The sequence below is a fragment of the Hydra vulgaris genome, chromosome 02 (assembly GCF_038396675.1).
Source record: "Hydra vulgaris chromosome 02, alternate assembly HydraT2T_AEP".
NCBI lineage: Eukaryota > Metazoa > Cnidaria > Hydrozoa > Anthoathecata > Hydridae > Hydra > Hydra vulgaris.
Window position 1 is genome coordinate 48,989,170 of NC_088921.1, and position 23,331 is coordinate 49,012,500.

Here is a 23,331-nt window from a genome sequence, read left to right on the forward strand (position 1 = left end):
TCTTCAACTGTTATTTTAACGCCAACCAACTTTTGCAATTTTCGTTGGTATGGCACATCATTTGTTATAATGTAGTAGGCTCTGCTTGTCATACGCATGTTGAAAATTCTTCCAGATTTGAATTTTGCATATTTTGCCTTAGACACAGCTTGTTATAGAAAAACTTTCAGATTTGCCTCATCCTATTTTTAGCTCAATATTTAAAAAAAAGTTCGTCAAAAAATGACGGTGAATTATTTTAAAGTTTGCCAACCTCGGTTTAAAAAAAACTTTTTAAACTACAAATGTTTTGAAAAAAACTGTCTATATATATATACATATGAACTGCTAACTGCAGAAAGGGAACAAGTCCACAAAATTCAAAAATTCACTTTTTAACATAAATCAGTTCTAAATGGGTAGACACACCATTAAATGCTAAAAGGGATAAACCTGCCATCATTTTATAGGCATGGCATCAGTTTGAATTTTGCGTTTACCGCAGAAAGGAAACACGTCTGGGACTTGTTCCCTTTCTGCGGTCAACATTAGTAACATAAAATAATAACATTTTACTTGTGACTTAAAAATTTCTTTGTTAAAAATGAGTTGTTCAGATGAAAATGATTATTCTTTAAAGAGTAGAAAGAAAGGAGTTGTTAATTCAGACAGATATAAAATGAATGTAATTAAGAAGGCTAAAGTGGCAGGAAAAGAACATATAAACATGGTTGGAAAAACAATACCAGCCAAGAAACCAGTATCTAATGTTTGCAGGTAAGCTTTTATCGATTTATTTGTATTAATTGTTATAACATTTCAGTATGTTCATATAGAAAGTTTTTTAAATACTGTTATGTGTTGTGTCTTCTGCATAAAATAAATCGGCTGAGGGAAATGCACAACATTTGTAGGTTTCTGACCGTTGTCAGAATTAATTACAACTACATAAATAAAGCCATGTAACCAATTAGTAGTCTAATTTCCTAATTAATTAGGAAATGTCTAGTGTTTTTGATAGTAACCTACCTTATGTGCTTTCAAACATAGAACTTAAAACATAGATCGGCCCAACCTTTTCTTCTTTATTTTAGTTGCAAGGAAAATAGTTTGAAGATTTACACGGCGGATGACATGGTGGAAATATTTACCAAGCTACATGATATGGAAACCAAAACTCAACAAGATATCTACTTGCAGTCACTAATGGAGGTTACCCAGTTAACCGTTAAAGATCTAGACCAGGTTCTTCTTCTGCAAAAGATAAATATTTCGTAGTGAAGTACCATATACATTTAGAAATATTTCTGTTAATGCCATTCCTGGCACTGTAGTCACTCGTTTTAGAGCTCATATTGAACAAACCCTACAGAAACTGAACACCATACCGGAAGAGATAAAGAATACTTACCAGTTAATTTGGACATAAAAATCATCTATGAGATGTTTATAAACAAACATAAATATTTCCTTTAACTACAGTAAGAAAAGGCTGTCATATAAATTTTTTTGACATTATTTCAAAGGAAATTACTTATTACGCTTTGGTCTACCTGCAAAAGACGCATGTGTTGCCTGTGAGGACTCAAGTTGAAAATAAAAAGTAATTATAGGAGGGCTAAAAAACTTTTAAGGAAAAATTTCTTCTTCAAAAAAAAACTTCTGTCTTTTCTCATTGTCTTAATGACAATGAGAAAAGACAGAAGTTTTTTAGCCCTCCTATAGTAGAGCTTATGGTCCACAATAGGAGGGCTAAAAAATTTTTTAAACAAAATAAAAGATACCACAGAGAAATGCATAAAAGACCCTAAACAAGTTGGATTATGTGTAGATTACATGTCTAATATGACATTACCGTGCATACCAGTACAAGACACTTATTATTTCAGGAAACTCGCAGTAAACGTCTTTGGAATTCAAGACAGTTTCCCGAAAAATGACTGTTTTTATTTATCATGAAGGCGAAGGAGGTAAAGGTTCAAACGAAGTATGCTCTATGCTTTTGTGGTACGTAAAAATCAAAGTTTCAGATGAAGTTAAAACTTTTTACCATTTTGGTGACAACTATGCTGGTCAAAACAAGAACCACACCCTTGTTAGACTTATGATGGCTCTTTGTAAAACTAAGAGATTTGAAAAAATAAATTTGGTCTTCCTGTTAGGGAACATTCTTTTATGACTAATGATCATGATTTTGGAATTATAAAGAGAAAACTAAAAAAAGTAGAAAGATATTATGAAATTGATGAAGTAATTAATCTGATTAACAGTTCTTCAAAAATTCTTGGAAAGTTTACTGTGAAAAAAATGTCATTTGAAGATTTTATTGACTATGGGGCCTGGTGGCCCAAGTTTTACAAGAGAACATGCTTAAGCAATAACTCTTATGGGAAAAATGTGCTAAAATCTAACAAAATAACGTTTTCAATCTCAAAATATCGTGAGATGTCAGTTTCTTCTGATGAACCAGGGGAGATTGAATGCAGTATGCGTATTGCTGGATTGATAAGTGACATTATTTGCTTCCGAAACACTATAGGAGACTTTGAACTACCAACTAATAAAGCCTATTCAGCTGTATTATCCATCAACCACTTAAAAATTGTGGATATAAAGAAAATTTTGGTTTGTATTCTGGATGAAAAGCTCCGATTTCGGAATGAAATAACGCTATGGTCTGTAACTTTTGTGTCCATTCAAGAAGATCAACCAACTGAATAAACAACATTCTTAAGTTTTATTACAAATATAAAACAATAAAATAGCATTATTTAATTAGTGGTGCCTAAATAAAGCACTTTTTATGATTTTAGTAGGTTTTATTTATTTTTAAACCTCATTTACTGCAAAAAGGGATCATGTCCATGTTTAAAAATATGTCCTACACTCATAAGAAAACACATTTAAAAAAATTATGTATATATCTTTCAGATCCCTACGAACTGTTGAATAACTAGGAAAAAATTGAAAACCCCAAGTTTGAAAATAAAGGATCGAAACAGTTTTTTTAAAATTAGGATTTGTGGACTTGTTGCCTTTTTGCGGTTAGCGATATATAAACATACATGTATATGCGCGCTAAAGTGAATAGTATGCAACCACAACAAAAAAAATAAAATATTCTCTCTCTTTACTTAACATATTTCATATAAATTCGATTTTACATTCTCATTTAACAGTCTTTTGAGTTATATTTATAATTCATTTTTAGAGCTGTTTTACGCATAAATAACGATAATGCAAAAGTATGTTACCAAGCATCGTCTACCAAAACAAAAAGAAATATAATTGGAACTATTGCTTGCTCCTACAAGTTGCACATACAATACTAATCAGACAACAACTTTCAAGAAAGTTCAGGCGATCCACTAATATAACCAGATGATATTGGCATGTTTAATGTTCCAAGCGGACTATCGTCTGCAGCTAAACGATCGTCTAACATATTTGAATACGTTCCAGGTATATCTAATGGCATTTTGTGTTTTTCCTTATGCTTTTTTTTCTTTTTTTTTTTCTGCTTCTTTGCAAAAAGATTTTCATCGGCATTCTTCTGCTTAGTTACAATGTTCCCAGGGTAGTCATGACCACTGACGTGACTTACATCATCACCACCAAACTAAATAAACGGAAATAAAGATTATTTTATGAGCATAAAATATAAAACTTAATTGCTTAGCTAGGTAAAAGATCTGTATCAATAACTATTAAAAAGCAAGGAAAAGGATTTTAGTAATAAAAAAAAAATATAAACAAAAAAAATATATTAAACAACCCAGCTAATACACTAGAATTTATCAGGTGTTCTGGTATGGAATATGGTCGAGTTTTTTTAGTAGGATTTCCCCCTAAGTCTTGTATAGAGAAAACTAAAACAAGCTCTACTGATTACTTGATACTTATATAGGCAGTTTTGAAAAATAATTAAAATCGGAAAAAAGGTTATAATTTGAGGTTTTTTAACATTTATATTATAAAAATATTCTTATGTTTATAAAAAAGACATTTTCAAAGAAACGACTTTTTCGATAACCACCTCTCCATTCTCTTCTTAAAAAATTCGTTAAAAATGCCATTTGAACTAATTTTTCCGCGTATATTTGATTGGCTTATATATCTACTCTAGGGTGTCTATAAAAAACTTTTTTCAAATTTCAATGCGCTTTCTACTGATTCCCGTTCTATAGGTAACTCCCATAATTTTTTTTTAAGTATTATAATCACTAAAAGTGATAGATGTAAATGCTGCGTTTTACTGTTTTGTGCAATTACAAACAACACTATCTGGTATGCACCAGAACAATATGTTTTAATATGATGTAATAATGAGTACACAAATAATTCTCGTAGGACATTATTAACAATTGGCATAACTTCTTATGAATATTATTAACGGTTAATATAATTCCATCTAGACATCATTAAATTTTGGTATAATTCCTTATGAATATTGTTAATGATGAATACCCAAATAATTCCATTTAGATAATTTTTTCCGCGCGAAGGGATTCTCGTGTAAACGCTTATTAAACTGTAGCAGCAAACTTAATAAAAATGTGATAGAATATTGATGTGTAGCATTTAATAATAAAGCTAGTAAAAAAACTAATTATTTAAAACTTTATATAGAAAATGGGTAAAAAAGCTCAAAAAAGGATGATTTTTTGAGCTTTTTTACCAATTTTTTATATAAAGTTTTAAATAATTAGTTTTTTACCTGATGGAAGCTGTCTTTGAGGGAATTCCATCAGGTGGTCAAATTTTGAAATACTATCAATTTATCCTTCGCAAGTCACAGCTTGAGTACAAACCCACTTCTAGTATTGTTTGTCGAAAATTAAAATCAAAATTCAGGGATTTTATTCGTGAAAATGGTGTTTGTACAGATCCTAAAAACTTCTGCTTGGTATCTAAGATTAAAAAAATTTGTGATAATGCTGGGTTTAGCAAGGAATTTGTGATTTCAGGGTACAACATGACCAAAGTCATCAAACTTAATATAAAATACAAGAAATTAATTAAATTCTCTTCTCTGAACTGGAACAGCAGCCTCGCTAAGCAGTCGAAGTTAGAGAAAGATTTCCTCACAGAATCCTATCAGTTTTTCGAAATCTCCACTAATTATTAAAGACACAAGTTTGTTCATTACAATTTGCTATGTTCTATGGTTCTTAAAAAGTTTTTTGAGGTTCTAGGCTCCCTACAATGATTTGAATGCTAACTAGACAGCGTACGTTTCAAGAAAAGTCAACAAAAAGATTGGAAATACTTTGCTACTGAGAATGGGTCGCCATACCTGGTACTTAACTTCCCAACTCTGTGTTTTGTCTTTGGGGGATAAAGAAGTTCCAGATAAAACAAAGCTTCAAAGTTTGAAGTTGGGTTTGAAGAACCAGAGGAATTTCAGCATTGTAAACTATTCAATGTACAAATTGGAGAGACCGCAGAGCTACCTGAGGTAATTTCTGAGCAAAGCTACCTTATTTTCAAACATTTTAAAATATAGGGCAAAGAATAGCTCAATAATAGTCCTATGCATTATCAGGCCTCGGCGGGAGTAATTGAGCGCAAAAGCGGAGGAAAGCTCTTCTAAAACAAACATGGCAAGCCATATGAGCTGCTCCTCTCAACAGCTTCTTACTAGAGCTTTTGTTTTTTGCACAAGCTATCTCACTAGCTACTGATTTATTTATTAACAACATTACTTATTTGATAAAAGACTTTATAAAGAGCTAAAAAGGTTTTAACTGCTTATAAAAAAATGTTTGATATTTTCTTATTGTAATAGAATGCAGGCTTTTTAAGAATTATTGCAACAATCAAAAATTCCACAATAAAAGTGAATAATATATTAAAGTAATTAACATATAAAATATATAATTCATTACATAAAATAAAAATTAGTCTTATCTAATCAAAAACATTTGCATTGAAATCGGCACTCTTTTTTATTATTATTATTTTTCTGCAACAACAGTACCTTTTGAAAAGCATTAAAGTTTTTTACACAATTATTTAACTTTTTTTTATAAAAATAACTTTGTGTTTTTCATTTTAATTACAATGATAATTATACTTTTGAGAAAAAAAAATACTTTTGCGAGAGCCATAAATTGCTCTCATAAACTATTTTAGGGGAGTGTGGGCAAGAGCTCAAGCTCTCGCTTCCCACCGAGGCCTGTATTATGCATTGAAAACTAATGTGTTAAAATACATATAAGTAGCGAATAAATGACAACACAGAGCAATATAAACAAGAGCTTGTCTTAATGATTAGGTATAGCATGTATAACCTATAGCATGGTAAACAAAAGCTTTGTCTTAATAATTTTTTTTAAACTCACTCACACCCAATAACACTGCAAGCAACCACTATTTAGTAGTTACTAGAATACTAAGAATAGTGTTAAAGAGCACGGTTGATAGAAGACTTAAAAAGTTGTAGATTGTATGAGTCAGGAAAAGTTGTAGATTGTATGAGTCAGGAAAAGTTGTAGATTGTATGAGTCAGGAAAACATAAAGATGAGAGAGAGAGTTCCAAAGCATTGTGTGAGAAAAGATGAATTAATGTTTTTAAATGAAGTAAAAGTATGCAAAATACAGTAAAAGTATGCAACTTTGCTGAATGACGAGTCAAGTGAGAATGAGTTTTGGTTGATGAAGCTAAAAGATGAGCTGGTTTGAGCTGCAACTATGATAGAGGAGATCCAACTGCTTTTATAATGCATTTTTGAACCTTGTTTAGATGAGGAAGAGCATCATTGAGCATCATAAAGGAACAAATAAGAGCAACCACTATTAAGTTGGGATTTACTAGAAGAAAAAAAAGAAAATAGAGTTATAGAGCAAGGAAAGAGTTGACAAAAGACTTAAAAAGTTGGAGGTTGTATGAGTCAGTAAAACATGAAGATAGGAGAGAGTTCCAAAGGGTGGAAGTGTAGGAAAAAAACTAGACGAGTAAAAGTTTTTAGATTATGTAGGGACAAATACAGTAAGATAATGAGACTATGCTAAATGATGACTCAAACGAGAATGAGTTTTAGTTGATGGAACTAGAGATAATAGCTCCTTTGAGCAGCGACCATGATAGTGTTGGTAAAAAAGAGAGAGAGCTGCAGCTTTACAACAATGGGAAAGAGGCTTAAGTTAGCAGATAAAGGGTGTCCAACTACATTTACAATGCATTTTTGGACCTTGTCTAGAAGAGAAAAAGCATCATTAAAAGAACCAGCCCAAATATGACAACAGTTCTCCATATAGGAAGAATAAGATATTTGTAGAGGTAGAGAATGGAATTGAGGGTAAGAAAATAGCAAGCATGATAGACAGAAGCAACCTTAGCAGATGCTAACTTTGCAATGGATTATATATATGGTATCCATGAGAGGTCAGTAGTGAATAAAAATCCAAGAAGACATAAAGTAGAGAACTCAGAGGAGAGGATTGCTATTCTTTAATATAGGAACGTCAAGAATATTGTGATAATGGCTTGCAGTAAATAACTGGAGAATACTTATTTAAGACTATGATAGGAATGTTGTGTGGATCACAAAACATAAAAGACATATGAGAAATGACTTTAGCAACGAAAGCCAGAATGATTTGTATGTCTAAGAATGGGTTAACCTGTTTAACTAGAATGGTAGGAAGAGTATGGCCATTAGATTCAAAAGTCAATGAAAGAGAAAAAAAGGAAAAGTTTATTGCAAATAGTTCTGCCTTATGATGTAATAAAATCAGATCCACAAAAATAGAGGTGAAATGTTAGACCTTTGTTAATAACACTATTGTAGATTTTCCAAAAGACTCTAAAACCTAACTTCTGAGATAAGAGATTTAATAAACTGAGAATATTGGAGCTTAGCATCTGACAAAATCTTATTACATTAATTTTTTACAATAATAAAAAGATGTTTGTTTGCAAAAGATTCTTGTAAAAAATATGGAAAAAAATGACTACGATTAGATATAACAGCTGCACAAGAAGGTGAAAATCATAGAGTGAGGCTTGACTAAAACCTTATGAGAAGAAATAAAAGCATCTATATTTGCCTGGATCCAGAAGTACATAGGAAGCACCTTTATCAGCAAAGAGTCAAATTATATAAGTCTAATGACAAGCAAAAATCCATGGGTAGAGCCTAAACCATTTTTTAAGTTGACAGGTTAATGAATTTAAATTTATTTACCACAGTATAACAATTTAACAATATTAGCTTGATATATGTAAGAAGATCTTGAAGATCTTGTTGTTAAAAATTTCAATAGTTACGATTTCTTTATCACTGTCAGAATTTCTAAAAACATTCAACAAAACATTCAATAACCAACTTTGCTGGTAGGAAAACTATTTTGGGAGAATGTCCAAAGATTAAAACCAAATCTAGAACAGCTTTTTTGTCTGTGGAGGTGTGTGTGTGTGTGTGTGTGTTTTGTGTGAATGCACCAAAAAATTTTTTAATGATCTATCCTTAGGCATCACAAAGTCTCTGTATGCCACTCTAAATACCACAAACAATGAATACCACAAATAATAATCCATTTTAAAAGTCACTTACTGTTATTTAAATGAAAAAATTTCTCAACACTTTAATACAATAAAATTGTATAATACATTGTATATATTATTTTGTTATCTTATTTAATTTTTTTACTTTAGGTTTAAAGTACAATACTATTGCATCATTAACAAGTATTCTACCCATTGCATAGCTCATTTCATGATAAAAAATAATAATGGTAACAAAAAAAATGGAAGAAATATTTATAAACAAAAAAAAAACGGAAGTAATGTTTATAAACAAAAAAAAAAGGAAGTAATGTTTATAAACAAATTTTATAAAGTATAAAAACATAATATAAAAACAGTGTAAAAAAAATTAATTTAATATAAAAAAAAATCAAAAACTTACTTTAATTTTTAATTTTATTTTGCTAGAAAGATCTGAATCTAAAATATTTAATTTTGGAGAGGATTCCCTGGAAGTTGATTCTCTAGAGCTCGTCCGCTTCTTTTTGACAGCTGGCTCTTCTCGCTTCAAAAATTCCTGTGAAAAAAACATTTTTTGAAAAACTTGAGGGCACAAAAATTAATAGTAAACTGCAAACTTATGTAGATATCATAATTAAATTACAAAAATAGTATAATATTGATAGAATAGATGTAGTAGAATACTATATATAAGTTTATAATATAAGGTATAGTAAACCATATTTTTATATAAACAAATTGTTCTCACAGAATGAACAGTTCCTTTTTCCTTTTTTTCTTTGAGTTCACTGGTACTCTGAGAAAAGTATATAGTTTATAGAGGGTAACATAAAATAAAAACAAAATAACAAATAATTTAGAGGGCAAATCTCCAAATAATTATAAAAGAAAACTATAAACAGACTTAAAAAAATATATACCAATGATGCTTTAGGATATTTTGCATACATGACTTTTAAGAAATCAATAACATCACAACGAAAACGATAATTACTTGCTGAATCAAAACTAAATTTAAAAACTGTAAAAATAAATTTAGTCATTACCACTGCAAATTGCCTAACAATGTCACTGTGATGATACCAGTAATAATTTTTTTTTAAATATTACCTACAATCCTTTCATCAATATATATATATATATATATATATATATATATATATATATATATATATATATATATATATATATATATATATATATATATATATATATATATATATATATATATATATATATATATATATATATATATATATATATATATATATATATATAGTTAGTGTATTCTACAAATGTGCTACCATTATTTGTAGAATACACTAGCTTAATTAAAATATATATATATGTAGTGTATTCTACAAATATATATATTTTATTTTATTTCTGTTTTTATTTCTTAAAATTATTTTTATCAGCATTAAATTATATTGATAAAAACAACATTTTTAAGTTTGTACACACCAAAAAACAAGCTTTTATGTTTCTGGTATTTTTATTTTTGGGTACTTTTTTGGATTAATTCAATTTATTCCAAGTAATATTATTTATTCAATTTTTTTTTGCATATTTTTAATCAGAATTAAATTTTTCACAAAATAGTGGTTATAATTTTTTTATTTGAACTTTGTAAAGCTAAGTTATTTTGATCTACTTTTGTCAATTTTATCATGACAAATTTTAAATTAAAATTTAACTTGATTACAATAAATATTTTTTTAGTTCTATATAGTTTGTTTTCATTTTTAATTAGACAAAAAAAAAAATCTACATAATAATTAAGTTAAAAAGTTTGGTTCAAATTTCCACAATTGGGATTCATTTGTAACCATTTCTGCGGCAATCACTTTTTTTACATAAAAATTAAAAAAAAAGGAGTCTGAAAATTTGTTTTAATGTATTGCTCATTTTCCAAATTAATACTACCACACATTAGAAAGATAAATCTCCAAGGCTTCACAGACTTTTTTATCAAATATTTATCTCTACTATAAGTTTATCGTTTTTAAAAATATATCCATATTACAGTTTACTCTATGAGTAACTGTTGCAGACTGGTTTAACTTCCCTTTAATCAAAAATTTTGGTGTTGTTAAACTCAAGTTCTTATTTAAATTTCTGATTTATTTTTACATTTTAGAAACTAATTTTACATTTTGGAGCATTTGCACTTAATTAAATAGGCTCTTGGTTGGCTTATGTATTTTGGGTAATTCTGATTCATTTTTAGGTGTTAATAGCATTTTTAAATTTGCATTTGATTAAAAAACACTTCTGCATCAAGCTTTCCTTAATACTGTAATAAGCCAAGGAATTTATATTAGTATCCATGATAAAAAAATTAAGATTAAAAGAAAAGATTAGATTGGATTTCATTTTTGCTTGTTGAACATTTTTTGTAATTTGGTGTGTGTGTGTGTGTGTGTGCGCGTGTATGCAGCACTGTATATATTTCCGCACCCTGTATATACAGTGCTTTTTTTCTTCTAGAACACACTGGAACGGCGTTCCGGCACTTTTTTTTTTATATATATATTTAAATATTTTTTCCCCTGTTATTTTATATAAGGAACTTAGTTTTTAAATCATTAACATTTTTAATTCAAAAAAATTTTTAATTAAATTTCTTTAAATCAAAAATGCAAATAAAGGTCGTAAAGATAAAGTAGAACATTTTTTGCAGATTTGAAAATATTACAGCAAATTCACTTTAACTTATTTTATTAATAGCATTTGTTTTATGATGCTAAATTGTTTGTTAGAATATCAATTCCATGAGGGGTCATCTATAAGTTATGCCACACTTTAGGGGTGGGGGGAGAGAAGGTCAGTGGTTTTGTGATGAATCATATGGAACTTGTTACTAAAGAGTTACAATGTTGAGACAAGGGGGAGAAGTCAAAAATGGTCAAAAATTGCATGGCATAATTTGTGGACGACCTCCAACCATTTACGCTTTTAAGAAGTTCTATTGTTTCGGTGCAATGTTTGTCCAAATATCATAATGCTTACACTACTTAAAAAAGATTTTTACAACACAAAATTTATACTTGCGTGTATTAATTGTAATTTTTACTATATCGCTAATGAATTTCCTGTTAACGATGTTTTAAATTTAAATTTATAACTTAATTGATATATTTAAAAAGTGATATAAAAATACCAATTAAGTTGGCTACATAAGAAAATTTTTGATCACAAAGAATCTTCTGGACATCAAGCTGCATTAAAGATGGTGAAAAAAGTGTTCTACTATGCAACAAGAATAATATCTATGCAACAAGATGAGCAAAAGGAAAAATTAATCTATGCAACAAGAAAAGCATAAGCACTTAATAAGAAGGGTTGAGTTTCATATTATTAGAATACTTTTATGCCTGCGTGGCCAATTGGTTAGCTTGCAGAGTTTCTGAAGCAAAGCTTCATGATTCGAATCCTACTACTGAAACCTTTGAGCAGCCGTAGCGCAGTGGTTGGAGTACATGTCTTAGAAGCTAAAGATCTGTGGTTCAACGCCACATCTGGGCTATTTTTATAACATTGGTAACAAAGGAAGCTTGAACTTTCTTTCAAATGCTCTTCTGCGGTGCTCTGTGATAAGACAGTAAGGATTACTTGTGACAGCTAAAATTAAAAAAAAAAGAAGCCTAAATAAGAGACTCTATGAAACAATATTTTAAAGTCTTTAACACAGGAGATTTCAAGTATTAATAGATTCAAATAATTTCTTGATAAACTTTAAACGGTATATCATGCTTCCTCTCCCCCCCCCCCCCCCCCAAATAACAAAGAGTTACATTCATGCGCATAATCACTTAATATTAATCTGTTAAAAATTGATCGAACTTTAAATACAAAATTGGTGTCATCTAGTTTTTGCTCAGTTTTTGCAGTATGGGAAAATTATAAAGTGTTGATGAATCATTATGAAGAAGCAATGGTTGATCCTACAAGGTAAAAAAATTAAAATTTCACTTTATAAAAGAAGGTTTATAAAAGAAAATTACATTTACTGAGTTTTTAATGGATCTAGGATTGATGTTTGATGCTCTCCAACAATTGTTGGAATTTAGTTTGGATCTCCAAGACTGCAACTTTGATCTGTACAAAGCAAATCAAAAAATTAAAGCACCTATACAAGTATTCGAACTAAGTAGAAAAAATAAAAAAATAAAAACCTATAACAAATTTGCTTCAGTGTCTGCTCAGAATCCCCATTTTCATGGAGTTTTAATCCACAATAAAAATTCTAAAAATGATTAGGCTATTGATCCAAACACCTTTTACATAAAACTAAGAGTCAAAAGGTTGCTTGCTGATGACGATGTTGAGTTAGCTCAATGGACTGGCATTTTAGACCAAAAACAATGGCCAGAAAAAATTAACACTGGTGAAATTTGGAGAAACTGAAACAAGAAATCTGTCAATAAGACTACAATTAAATAAAGAGAAATGATTCATGAATTTCGTGAATAACTTGTAAAAAAAAAATATATCCTAAAAATTTAGTTCATTTGATACACACTCTTCATATTACCTTCATTTCCTCAAGTGAATGCGATTGAGAATTTTCAGAGATGAATCTGATTATCTCACCAACCAGGTCTTCATTAATGACCAAAACAGTTTCAACATTTATTCAACAAATTAGTAAGACCACTGCTAACAAGCTTTGATTTTTTAAAGTACGTTGACCTGTGGTTGTTCAGTAGAAGGAGAGACCAGGAAAGGAGACGAAATGATTTGCTCAACAAAAATTGAAAAAAACTCTGGGATTTGTTATAGAATTTTATAGTTTTGTATAGTTTGTATATTATAAACAGTGTCATGGATCATCACCCCGCCAACTCCCCCCACCAAAAGAAAAATACCTGTCATTATTTTGAAAAAAAGAAAAAGTTTCTTACATTGGAAAACGGCTTCTCATATATATGTATGTGTGTATATATATATATATATATATATATATATATATATATATATATCATATATATATATATATATATATATATATATATATATATATATATATATATATATATATATATATATATAGATATATAGATATATAGATATATATATATATATACATATATATACATATACATACATACATACATACATACATACATACATATATACATAGTATTCATGGTATATATACCTAGTAAGTAGTGTCCTGAAATATTCTTTCATCGTACATATATTGAATATTAGCTGTACTTTTTTTACTATTAAAATATCTGCTAAATCGTTAACTAAAAACTTCCACTTGAAATCTACATCTTTCAGGATGCAATTGAGAATATTAAAATTGTAATTAAGAAAATCGCAATATATAACTGATAAACACAACATTTAATTTAGATATTGTAATATGTAAACAAGAAACATAATATGTAATTAAGAAATCACAATATGCAATTGAAAAACAAACATTTAATTTAGATATTGTAATATGTAAATAGGAAACATAACATGTAATTAAGAAATCAAAAAATGTAATCGAGAAAAACAACATGTAAATAAGAAATCATAATATGTAATTAAGAAAATGTAATTTGAATTAGTTAATAATATCAAATTAGGCATTTATATGCACCAGCAATAATAATAGAATTGAAAGATCGCTGTATTATTTGTCAATACATTATGATAGAAAAGTCTGTTATTAAATTGAATCTGTGTCAACATTTATTTCACCAAGTTTGCTTATATCCACTTCTGAAACAACCAGAACCAACTTGTCAAATTTTTCGGCATGACATACAACTTAACAAATTATAAGAAAACACTACGTTATATCTTCACCAAATGACAGAAGAGTTGTTGAATGTGCTGAGTAGTGATGTACTGATGGCAAAGGCCAATTGAGAATAATGATAGGGTTTAATGTATGTACATAAAGGTAATATATTTATATTAGGTATGCAGTTTGCATATATAAGGTGTGACTATGCACCAGTTTGGTTTGGCTTATTAAACAAAACCGATGCATCGGCCAATGCCAATTAATCAACCGATGCCAAGCAGATTAATTTATTGCTGGCTACCATAAGCTTGTAGGCCGAGTCACTGCTGATGTTTAGGTACATGTTATATATGTATTTTTATATATGTATTTTACATCTATAATATTATTATAATACCCTTATGTTAATACATTAAAACCTATTATTAGCCACAATCAGCCTATGCCATCGGTGCATCACTAGCGCTGAGCGAAATGACAATTTCATGTCTGGTGCAAACTTTAGGTGTCAAATGAGACAGCTTACAACTGGGTTGGCAGTAGAAATTCAAATTTTATTGAAAGAGGTCGTTTTAAACCAAAAAAATTGACTGAGTATCAAATTGAAGAAATCCTAACATGGATTGACAGTGATTGTCAATAGACATTGGTGGCCATCAACACAAAAATATTGAGTCAAATTAATAATAGTGTTAACACAACAACAACTGTCAACTATCTAAAAGGCAGATTGTTTTCATTAAAAAAAGTGCACAAGGAGTCTTCTACAATAAATAGTAATGTAAACAAACAAACAAAAAAGAGCTGAATATGAACATCGATGAACATATCACAAATAGTCATCAGATAGTTTGGTTGGATGAAACAAATTTTACCCTTTTTTATAGAAAAACGCAAGGACATGCCAAACTCACTTAACTCTTAACTTGCCCCTTATTATATAAAGAGATACAAATTCCTGGACTTTCCAGCTTCTATGTTGTTAAAAGTGCATTATAAAGCATATCTAAATTATGTGTGTTCTTTTGTTAGTTCAAACAGATTGAATTCTTGATGCATAGTTGATTTATTACAACTAACTACAAAGTAGTCTTTCTTTTTCACAAAAATTATAATCTTTAAGCCATAGATTTGCATGACTGGTTTAAAATGACATTAGTATTATTAAGCTTATTGCTATCTCCTTCTTTTACTTTTTAATTACGGGAAAAAGCCAGTTACTTTAATAGCTACATTATTTATCATCTCTATTTTAGATGGTATGCAAAATAAGTTATTATAAATACCACTTTATAAAAACTGTGGATTATCTAAAAACCATTTTTTTCTTTTTAAAGTTCAGTTGCTCTTGGAGAAAACGTGTTGTCCCGTGGAACCGGACGACCATGAGAGTACACCCCTGAATGTATTGATATCATTTATAATAGGTACTATTATAAGTGTATTATAGGTACAACATGCGAGGAGTGCCGTTACATTGACTGAGGGTTTTGGTTTGGGCAGGCAATCTATCAATAAAAAAAAAAATTTTTAAACTTTTTCTGGCCTTCTAAATTAATTTTTTCATGTCTGATGTCACATTGAAACAGCCTACTACCTGGGGCTTCAGTACATACATTGACTATAGTCTGCTGCCATAAAGAAGTTCTGCTACATCAACTGAGTATTTAGGATGGGACAGCAATCTTTTTTTAAATTATTCTTTGTTTTTTCTTTTTTTTCTAAAAAAGCTGTATGCTATAAAGATAAGCAATACTAATACGCATTTGCTAAAATCTCAGGGACTATTCTAGAGCCTTTTTGACAGTGTTGAACGTATTTGGGTGACATTTGGGTGCTGCTAAAATTCAGAAATTAGGGACCTTTTTTTTTACAGCAAATATTGTTTTTTTTTGCAATAAAATGCCTACATACAGCCAGATTTCCTTATGGCAGGCGTCACCATAGGGGGTACCACCACCCAAATTATTTTCCTAGAGTAGCCCCTGTCTATAAACGCTATAATAGATATATATACAGAGTTTTCATTATTAAAACTGAGGCTAAAAGTAAGGATTTTAAGGAGATTTAAGAAGATATTTTCCTAATATTTAAGGAAATTTGGTCGCGAACGACAATTTTTGAAAGAAAAAGTATGGAGAATTAAGGAGAAAACAGTTACATTAGAAACAGAATCTTATTTTTTTCAATAAATTTTAAATTTAAACAGAAAAATTATTGTAAATTAATATATTACTTTACATATATATATAAATATAAATATATTTGAAATATAGGTTTGTGAACTATCAATGAACTATATATTTTCTTCTTTATTAATAAGTATAATCCTTCACTTTAATAAAATTCTCTAGATGATTAGAAAATAAAAATAAATATAGAGAAATAAATGAGAGCAGTCAAATTTTACCTTTTTGTAAGGTTATTTAAGGACTTTTAAGGAGGATATTTTTTTTAAGGATATTTAAGGTTTTTAAGGAGAAGTGGGAACCCTGATATATATCTACTATAGTCTGTAGTGGCCTTCTTGGTGTTAACTCACCTCACCAAGACCAAGAAGGCCACTACAGACTATAGTAGTGGCCTTCTCGGTATTAATATATATATATATATATATAAATATATATATATATATAAAAATATATATATATATGCATATATACATATACATATATATATATATATATATATATATATATATATATATATATATATATATATATATATATACATATATATATATACATACATATATACATATATATATATAAATATATATATATATATATATACATATATATATATACAAATAAATATATATGATATACAAATATATATATATATATATATAAATATATATATTCATAGAGATACAAATACATATATATATATATATATATATATATATATATATATATATATATATATATATATATATATATTATATATATATATATATATATTTGTATCTCTATGTATATATATATATATTTATATATATCTATATTTGTATCTCTATGTGTATATATATATTTATATATATATATATATATATATATATCTATATTTGTATATCATATATATTTATTTGTATATATATATATATATATATATATATATATATATATATATATATATATATATAAATATATATATATCCCGTAACTGGTTGTCAGAAAGTTTTTCCGTATTTTGTTGACAAAAAGTAAAAATTAAAATGCAAGACCGGAATTTTTTTTTTTTTATTACTTGATAGACTGCCTGCCCCAACCAAACCCTCAGTCGATGTAGTAGCACTTCCTTGCAATTCAGGCTATAAGATAGTCTATGTAGCAGCACTCCGTTGCGAGTCAGGCTGTTTGTTAGTCAATGTAGCAGCACTCCGTTGCGAGTCAGGCTATAAGATAGTTGATGTAGCAACACTCCGTGCATGATTTACAGTAAAAATAAATTAGAAATAAAAACATTTTATAAAAAATAAATAAAAATTAAAACATTTTATTAAAAAAAAAAAAATAAAAACATTGTTTATATTATTAAAAACATTCTGGTCAATTAAATCTGCGTTTTTGTGTTTTTTTTAAAAAACGATTAATTTGTAATTAAATTAATGGTTTTAACTTTCTGACAACACGCAAATGTTGGACGAAAGTCAAAAGTAATTTAAAGTGACTTATTTGTTGGCATAAGAATCATTTTTTTCCTTCCGTACTCCCAAATGTAACAATCTATTGAACTATATATATATATATATATATATATTAGGGCTTGTACTGATTAATTTTTTTTTGTTCGATTAATGGTCTAAAATTTTAATCGATTAATCGATTAATTTCGATTAATTCTGAAGTCGACAGAATAACCTGCTTTTCACCACTGGTGAGGTGAAGTTGTTATCGGTAAATGTTAACTAACTACAGTATTCACAAACGTTAACAAACAAGACACTTAATGCCTGCTATACTGTATTCAGTTTAATTGACAAGTACAAGTAGGCATCACTTTAGCCAGTCACGTAAACAAACAAGGACGTTAACGTTTTCTGGAAGTAGACAAGATCGCAGTTTGTTGACAATGTAACCTGACGAACTAAACAGTCTTTCACAAGGAACAGAAGTGGCAGGTACACACAGAATTGTCTGCACAAAACTGCTCAGGTTAGGGTAACGATGCCTGTTCAGTTGCCACCACATGAGGGGATTCTCAGTTTCTGGAATTACACCTTCTTCTTGATATCGTGTAAGCTCAGCCAGTGAGCCATGTACTGTTTGTGATTCATCTGATGAGGATTGCGATTCCGAGTCGCTGACCAACAGAGTAAGTTTCAGTTTCTTACGCACAGGTTCTGATGCCTCGCCAGTGCTGGTAGTAGTTTCACGTTCAGCTCTCTGTCTTTGGTTACAGTACACCCGAAATGCATTAGAAAGTATTGTCCAAACTGCTTCACGTTTCTCTCTGAGAGACAGCCGAGTTTCTTGTAACGTGGGTCTAATGCCACAGCCATTCGCAACGTTGGCAATGCATCAATGTTTTCAATGCGACCTGAGAAGTCATTTAGTGTTGCAGATTTGAAACGTGCTATATACCCTGGATCGTCATCATTAACCCGCAGAAGTCTGCGCAAAAATGCTTCTAACGGAAGTACAGCCGAACATGTAGCATACTGTTCACTACCAATATACTCAGTAGCATCTGCAAGTGGACCCAATACCGAGACAAATTTTGACATTTTCTCCCAGTCCAACTCCCTTAGTTTATCTCCAGTGTAATTCTCGGGATGGTCAATATGATACTGCTTAATGGCATCTTTCACTTCCAGCAATCTGGCTAACATTAGGTAGGTACTGTTCCACCGCGTAGCTACATCCTGCTGCAATTTGTGAAACTTCACATCGTCAGACCTGTTAGAGGTACTGGCTTGGCTGGCCTTTAGCTCTGATGTATTCCTTGAACTGCGCTTAAAATGTCCAACTAGGTGTCGACATTTAGCCAGAAAAGGAGATGAATCAGCTGCTTTCAAACCTGCTAGTATGCTCAGTTGAAGACAGTGTGCAATACACAGTATATGGCTGTAATCTGTCCGTCCTATAGCAGCAACCATATTTCGTGCACTGTCCGTTACGATACAGCTAATTTTTTCAGCAATGTTCCACGTTGCGGCAAACTCTTCATAGAAACTGACATCATTATCAGCAGTGTGCCTTTCTTCAACATTTATGCAAGCTAAAGCGACAGACGTCAGTTTCCACTCAGAATCAATCCAATGACCTGTTATCCCACAGTACGATTCATTGTTGGTGGAGGTCTAAAAGTCAGTAGTTAGAGCAATACTATGAATGCATTCTAGAGCTTTCTTGTGCTCATTCAACTTCTCATTGTACATCTCTCCAATGACAGTGTCGATTGTACGGCGACTGGGCAAAGTATAAGTCTGGTTTTGAAGGGCAATACGAAGCACCGCCTCTAGTCCAGCATCTTCTACAATTGCTGTTGGACGTCCAGAACTGGCAATCCAATGAGCTATTGCCACCTTCAGGTCGGCTGAGACCTTTTCACTGACAGGCTTGTTTGACTGACACGTAAATAAATTGGTGATTGATTTTATCTGAGGGGTCATCTTACGTTCACTGTCGACAACCTGTTGATATTTCAGAGGATGCTTGTGCTGAAGGTGATAAGTCAGCGATGTGTTTGAGCCACGGAAAGCAAACTGTTTATTGCAGTGAACGCAGTATATTTTGTCACCTTCGTCTACTTAACCATCAGCATTCAACTTGAAAACAAAATGCTTGCTTAACTTTCCAGTTAAATGTTTGACAGAAACGTTGCTTTCATTAGTTGCCACAGCCATATTTGCAAAACAAACTTTGTTTACTTTAGAAACGGATATAGAAATGTAAGATAATGTTCCCAGGTCAGTAAGTATTTTAAAATATGACAAAATTTTTAGTCGAGATTTTCAAGATACGCGCTTTCAAAATTAATTTTATATTTATCGAATTCTATTGAAAAATTCTAAATTTAATACTCTTTTTCGTCATGGCTAATGACTTTGAAACAATTGATTTTGAAAAGTTGCGTTTAGACGTTTTTAAAACTTTTAAAACTGAAAATAACTTCTTTGCGAATGATTTATATGAAAACGATATATTTTTTTTATAAATTTTTATGCTTAACATTTATCAAATTAACAGATATCAAAATATATTGTTCATGCTAAAATTTAAATTAGGCCAAGTACCATACCACTTCACAAATAATTTCTTTATAAATAACGTTAATAAATATAATACAAGAGAAACAGGTAATCTTGAGTTTATTCTAATTGAAGAATATTAAAGTTAACTTTAATATTCGAGTAGTTTTAATACAACTAGTTGTACTTAATATATAATATATTACCTATATTGAACATAATATATATTATTCACTTGTAAGGGCTTCGTGATAAGATCAGTACGATCTTCTTGAAGTCCTGTCTGTACTATTTTAATTATAATTATAATCTCGTTTATATATTTTGACTAAGGAAACTTGTAAATATTATTATTATAAATTACGAAACTTGTAAATATATATATGTACGGCAAAAAAAAAAAAAAAAATAAGTAACGGAAAACTGGCAAAAATTAATCGAAATATTACTGATTAAAGAAATTTTAATCGATTAAATAAGTTAGCGAATAATCGATTAATTAATCGTTAATTTCCGCAGCCCTAATATATATATATATATATAGACATACATAAATATGTATATATATATATTATTTATTATATATACATTATATGTACTATAATATATAATAAATATATAAAATAAAAACTATATATAGTATACTATATATATGGTTTTTGTATAAGCAAAACAGATTTTAGTCAATAAACTGACTTGATTAGCTTCCATAATCTTGTGTACATAATTGATCCGTAGTTATTGATCTGTGTCTGATTCAATAATGGTGGAGTATCTACTAAGCATTGCAAAACAGTGTGCCTAGCAAAAAAAACATAAAAAGAAAAATAACCTCAAAAACTTAATTTAGTATATAAACAAATTATTCAATTTACTTTACTCTTGGTGAAGGCTCATTTTCTAATATCTTTAGTAACCAATCAAAATCGGTTTCAGAAAAGTGAACTAGATAATTAAAAAGGCTCAAAGTTTGGACAAACTTAAAATTTAAAATAAAATAGAAACTTATCCAAGTTAAATAAAGTTATAAAATATATAGTTTATATGATAAAAATATAAAAATAAAGTTTAAAATAATACATTAAATAAAAAGAATCATGCAAACCTGAGACAAAATCAACCATAATCTTAAGAGCTGTTATTCGAATATCTTCAAACAATCCATATCTAAAATAAATATCTAAATATCTAAAAATAAACAAAATATGAATAATAAAAATAAAAAGTAATAAAAAAATTTGGAAAGCCAATACGATTGATAATCTGCAATAGACAAAACTAGATTAACATTTAACAGAGAACAACTTATAAAAAACCAACAAAATGCAACCACATACTTTGAATACTTTTTAAAAAGTGCTGATTCAGCAGGAATATGACCATTGGTCTGCATGCAGCGAATTACTTTCAAACAACTATGAAAGATTTATTTAAACACTTGACATTTACTTAGCAAATATCAGAAAATATTTAAGCATTTTAAACAAAAAAATTATTTTTAAATTTAAATAATAATCATTTAAGTAAAAAAAAAAAACGAATAATAATTATCATAAAGCAAAAATTATTACATTAAAAAAAAATTATAATACAAAAAATAGAAGAGTAAATAACTATTTATAGACAAAAAAAAAACATATACCTGCAAGTTACAGCATATCGAAAAGAAGGTATTATTTTATCCATATTCAATCGGCAGACTACTTCAGATAGAACAAGCTGAAAAAGGAATTTAAAACCCTTTTTTTTAATGTTAATTAAAACAAATAATTAAAAATTAATTAAAAAAGTTACATGTCTTCAAAACTACTTAAAGTATTAAATTGGTAAAAAAAAAAAAAAGTAAAAAAAAAAGTAGAAAGTAAAGATTAACTTAGTATTAACTTAACTTCTTAACTTTTCATAAATTAACAAATACATAACATTATTTATGTAACATTATTATCACATAAAAAGTTTTTAAATATAATAAGTTCATAATAAGTTTTTAAAATTTTAAAAAGAGAATTCAAATTATGTTAATTTACAAATAAACAATAGAAAACACCTTGGCATGTTCATCAACAGGAAGATTTTTACGTTCATCACTATACAAAAATAATATTTTGTGTTAAATGAGTCACTAATCATAACTGTAAACATGGTCTTTTTCAAATTATTTTTTGCTTACAATGAAGTAGCTGATGCTAAGTGTAGTGCAGGACCAATTACATTTTTTAAACCATCAATCAATGAACTTACATAAAATCCATCATGAAACTAAAAAAATATAAATATTAATGAAACATAATTATCATGAAACTAAATAAGTGAACAAACGATCCAACTAATAATTTGATAGCGCATTCATTAACCTGGTTAAACCTGTTATCATTATACTTTAGAAGTTCTAATATAAATTGCAGTGTCCTTCTTGTGCACTGTGACTGAGAGTTTTTCAGCATTGATATGGATGTGGGTAGTACCTGCATTACAATACAAATTGTAAATAAACACTGAAACCTATTAAGATTATCTAACGAATAAAGTAACAAGGAAATATATAAATATAAAAACATATCTGATTAGCCCTTGGAATTAGAAAAAATGAGGTCAGCAATAATTTCCCGACATTAATCTGTTAGACATCAGGTCAGCAAAAAAATTTGATTCAAAAGTTTTACCGTAAAACAAAGAAATGATGTCGGCAATTTTTTAAATGTTTAGGTCAGCAGTTAGGTCAACATTGCCAAATGCCAACCCTATTTTCTAGGGCTATGTGATATATAAATATAAAAATACCTTTTGCATAAAATACCCAGTAAAATTAGAAAAGTTATTAAACTTTGGAATGGAAGCACATGCGTTGGAGCCAAACATTTTCTCAAATATTTCAATCATGGCACTTTCACCATCCCAAACTTCTACTTCTG

General features: G+C 29.1%; 1 protein-coding gene across 2 annotated transcripts in view; it reads right to left on the minus strand.

The window, feature by feature from the left end:
• Positions 1-3,104: 3,104 nt before the first annotated feature.
• LOC100214661 (transcription initiation factor TFIID subunit 2) overlaps positions 3,105-23,331 on the minus strand; it is a 50,448-nt gene continuing 30,221 nt past the window's right edge. The window contains exons 17-29 of one of the 2 annotated variants that reach the window (XM_065791218.1): positions 23,201-23,331; positions 22,774-22,884; positions 22,590-22,678; positions 22,467-22,506; positions 22,062-22,138; positions 21,757-21,834; positions 21,525-21,586; positions 21,295-21,364; positions 21,116-21,220; positions 9,392-9,479; positions 9,220-9,267; positions 8,893-9,027; positions 3,105-3,598 (exon numbers count right to left, since the gene is read on the minus strand). The exon at positions 23,201-23,331 is cut by the window's right edge and continues 10 nt beyond it. In XM_065791218.1, coding sequence (XP_065647290.1) covers positions 3,326-3,598; positions 8,893-9,027; positions 9,220-9,267; positions 9,392-9,479; positions 21,116-21,220; positions 21,295-21,364; positions 21,525-21,586; positions 21,757-21,834; positions 22,062-22,138; positions 22,467-22,506; positions 22,590-22,678; positions 22,774-22,884; positions 23,201-23,331 — 1,307 coding nt within the window. In that variant the 3' untranslated portion in view covers positions 3,105-3,325. Of the gene's footprint in view, positions 3,599-8,892; positions 9,028-9,219; positions 9,268-9,391; positions 9,480-21,115; positions 21,221-21,289; positions 21,365-21,524; positions 21,587-21,756; positions 21,835-22,061; positions 22,139-22,466; positions 22,507-22,589; positions 22,679-22,773; positions 22,885-23,200 lie in introns of those variants that run through there. The other variant, XM_065791219.1, reaches the window with a different exon arrangement.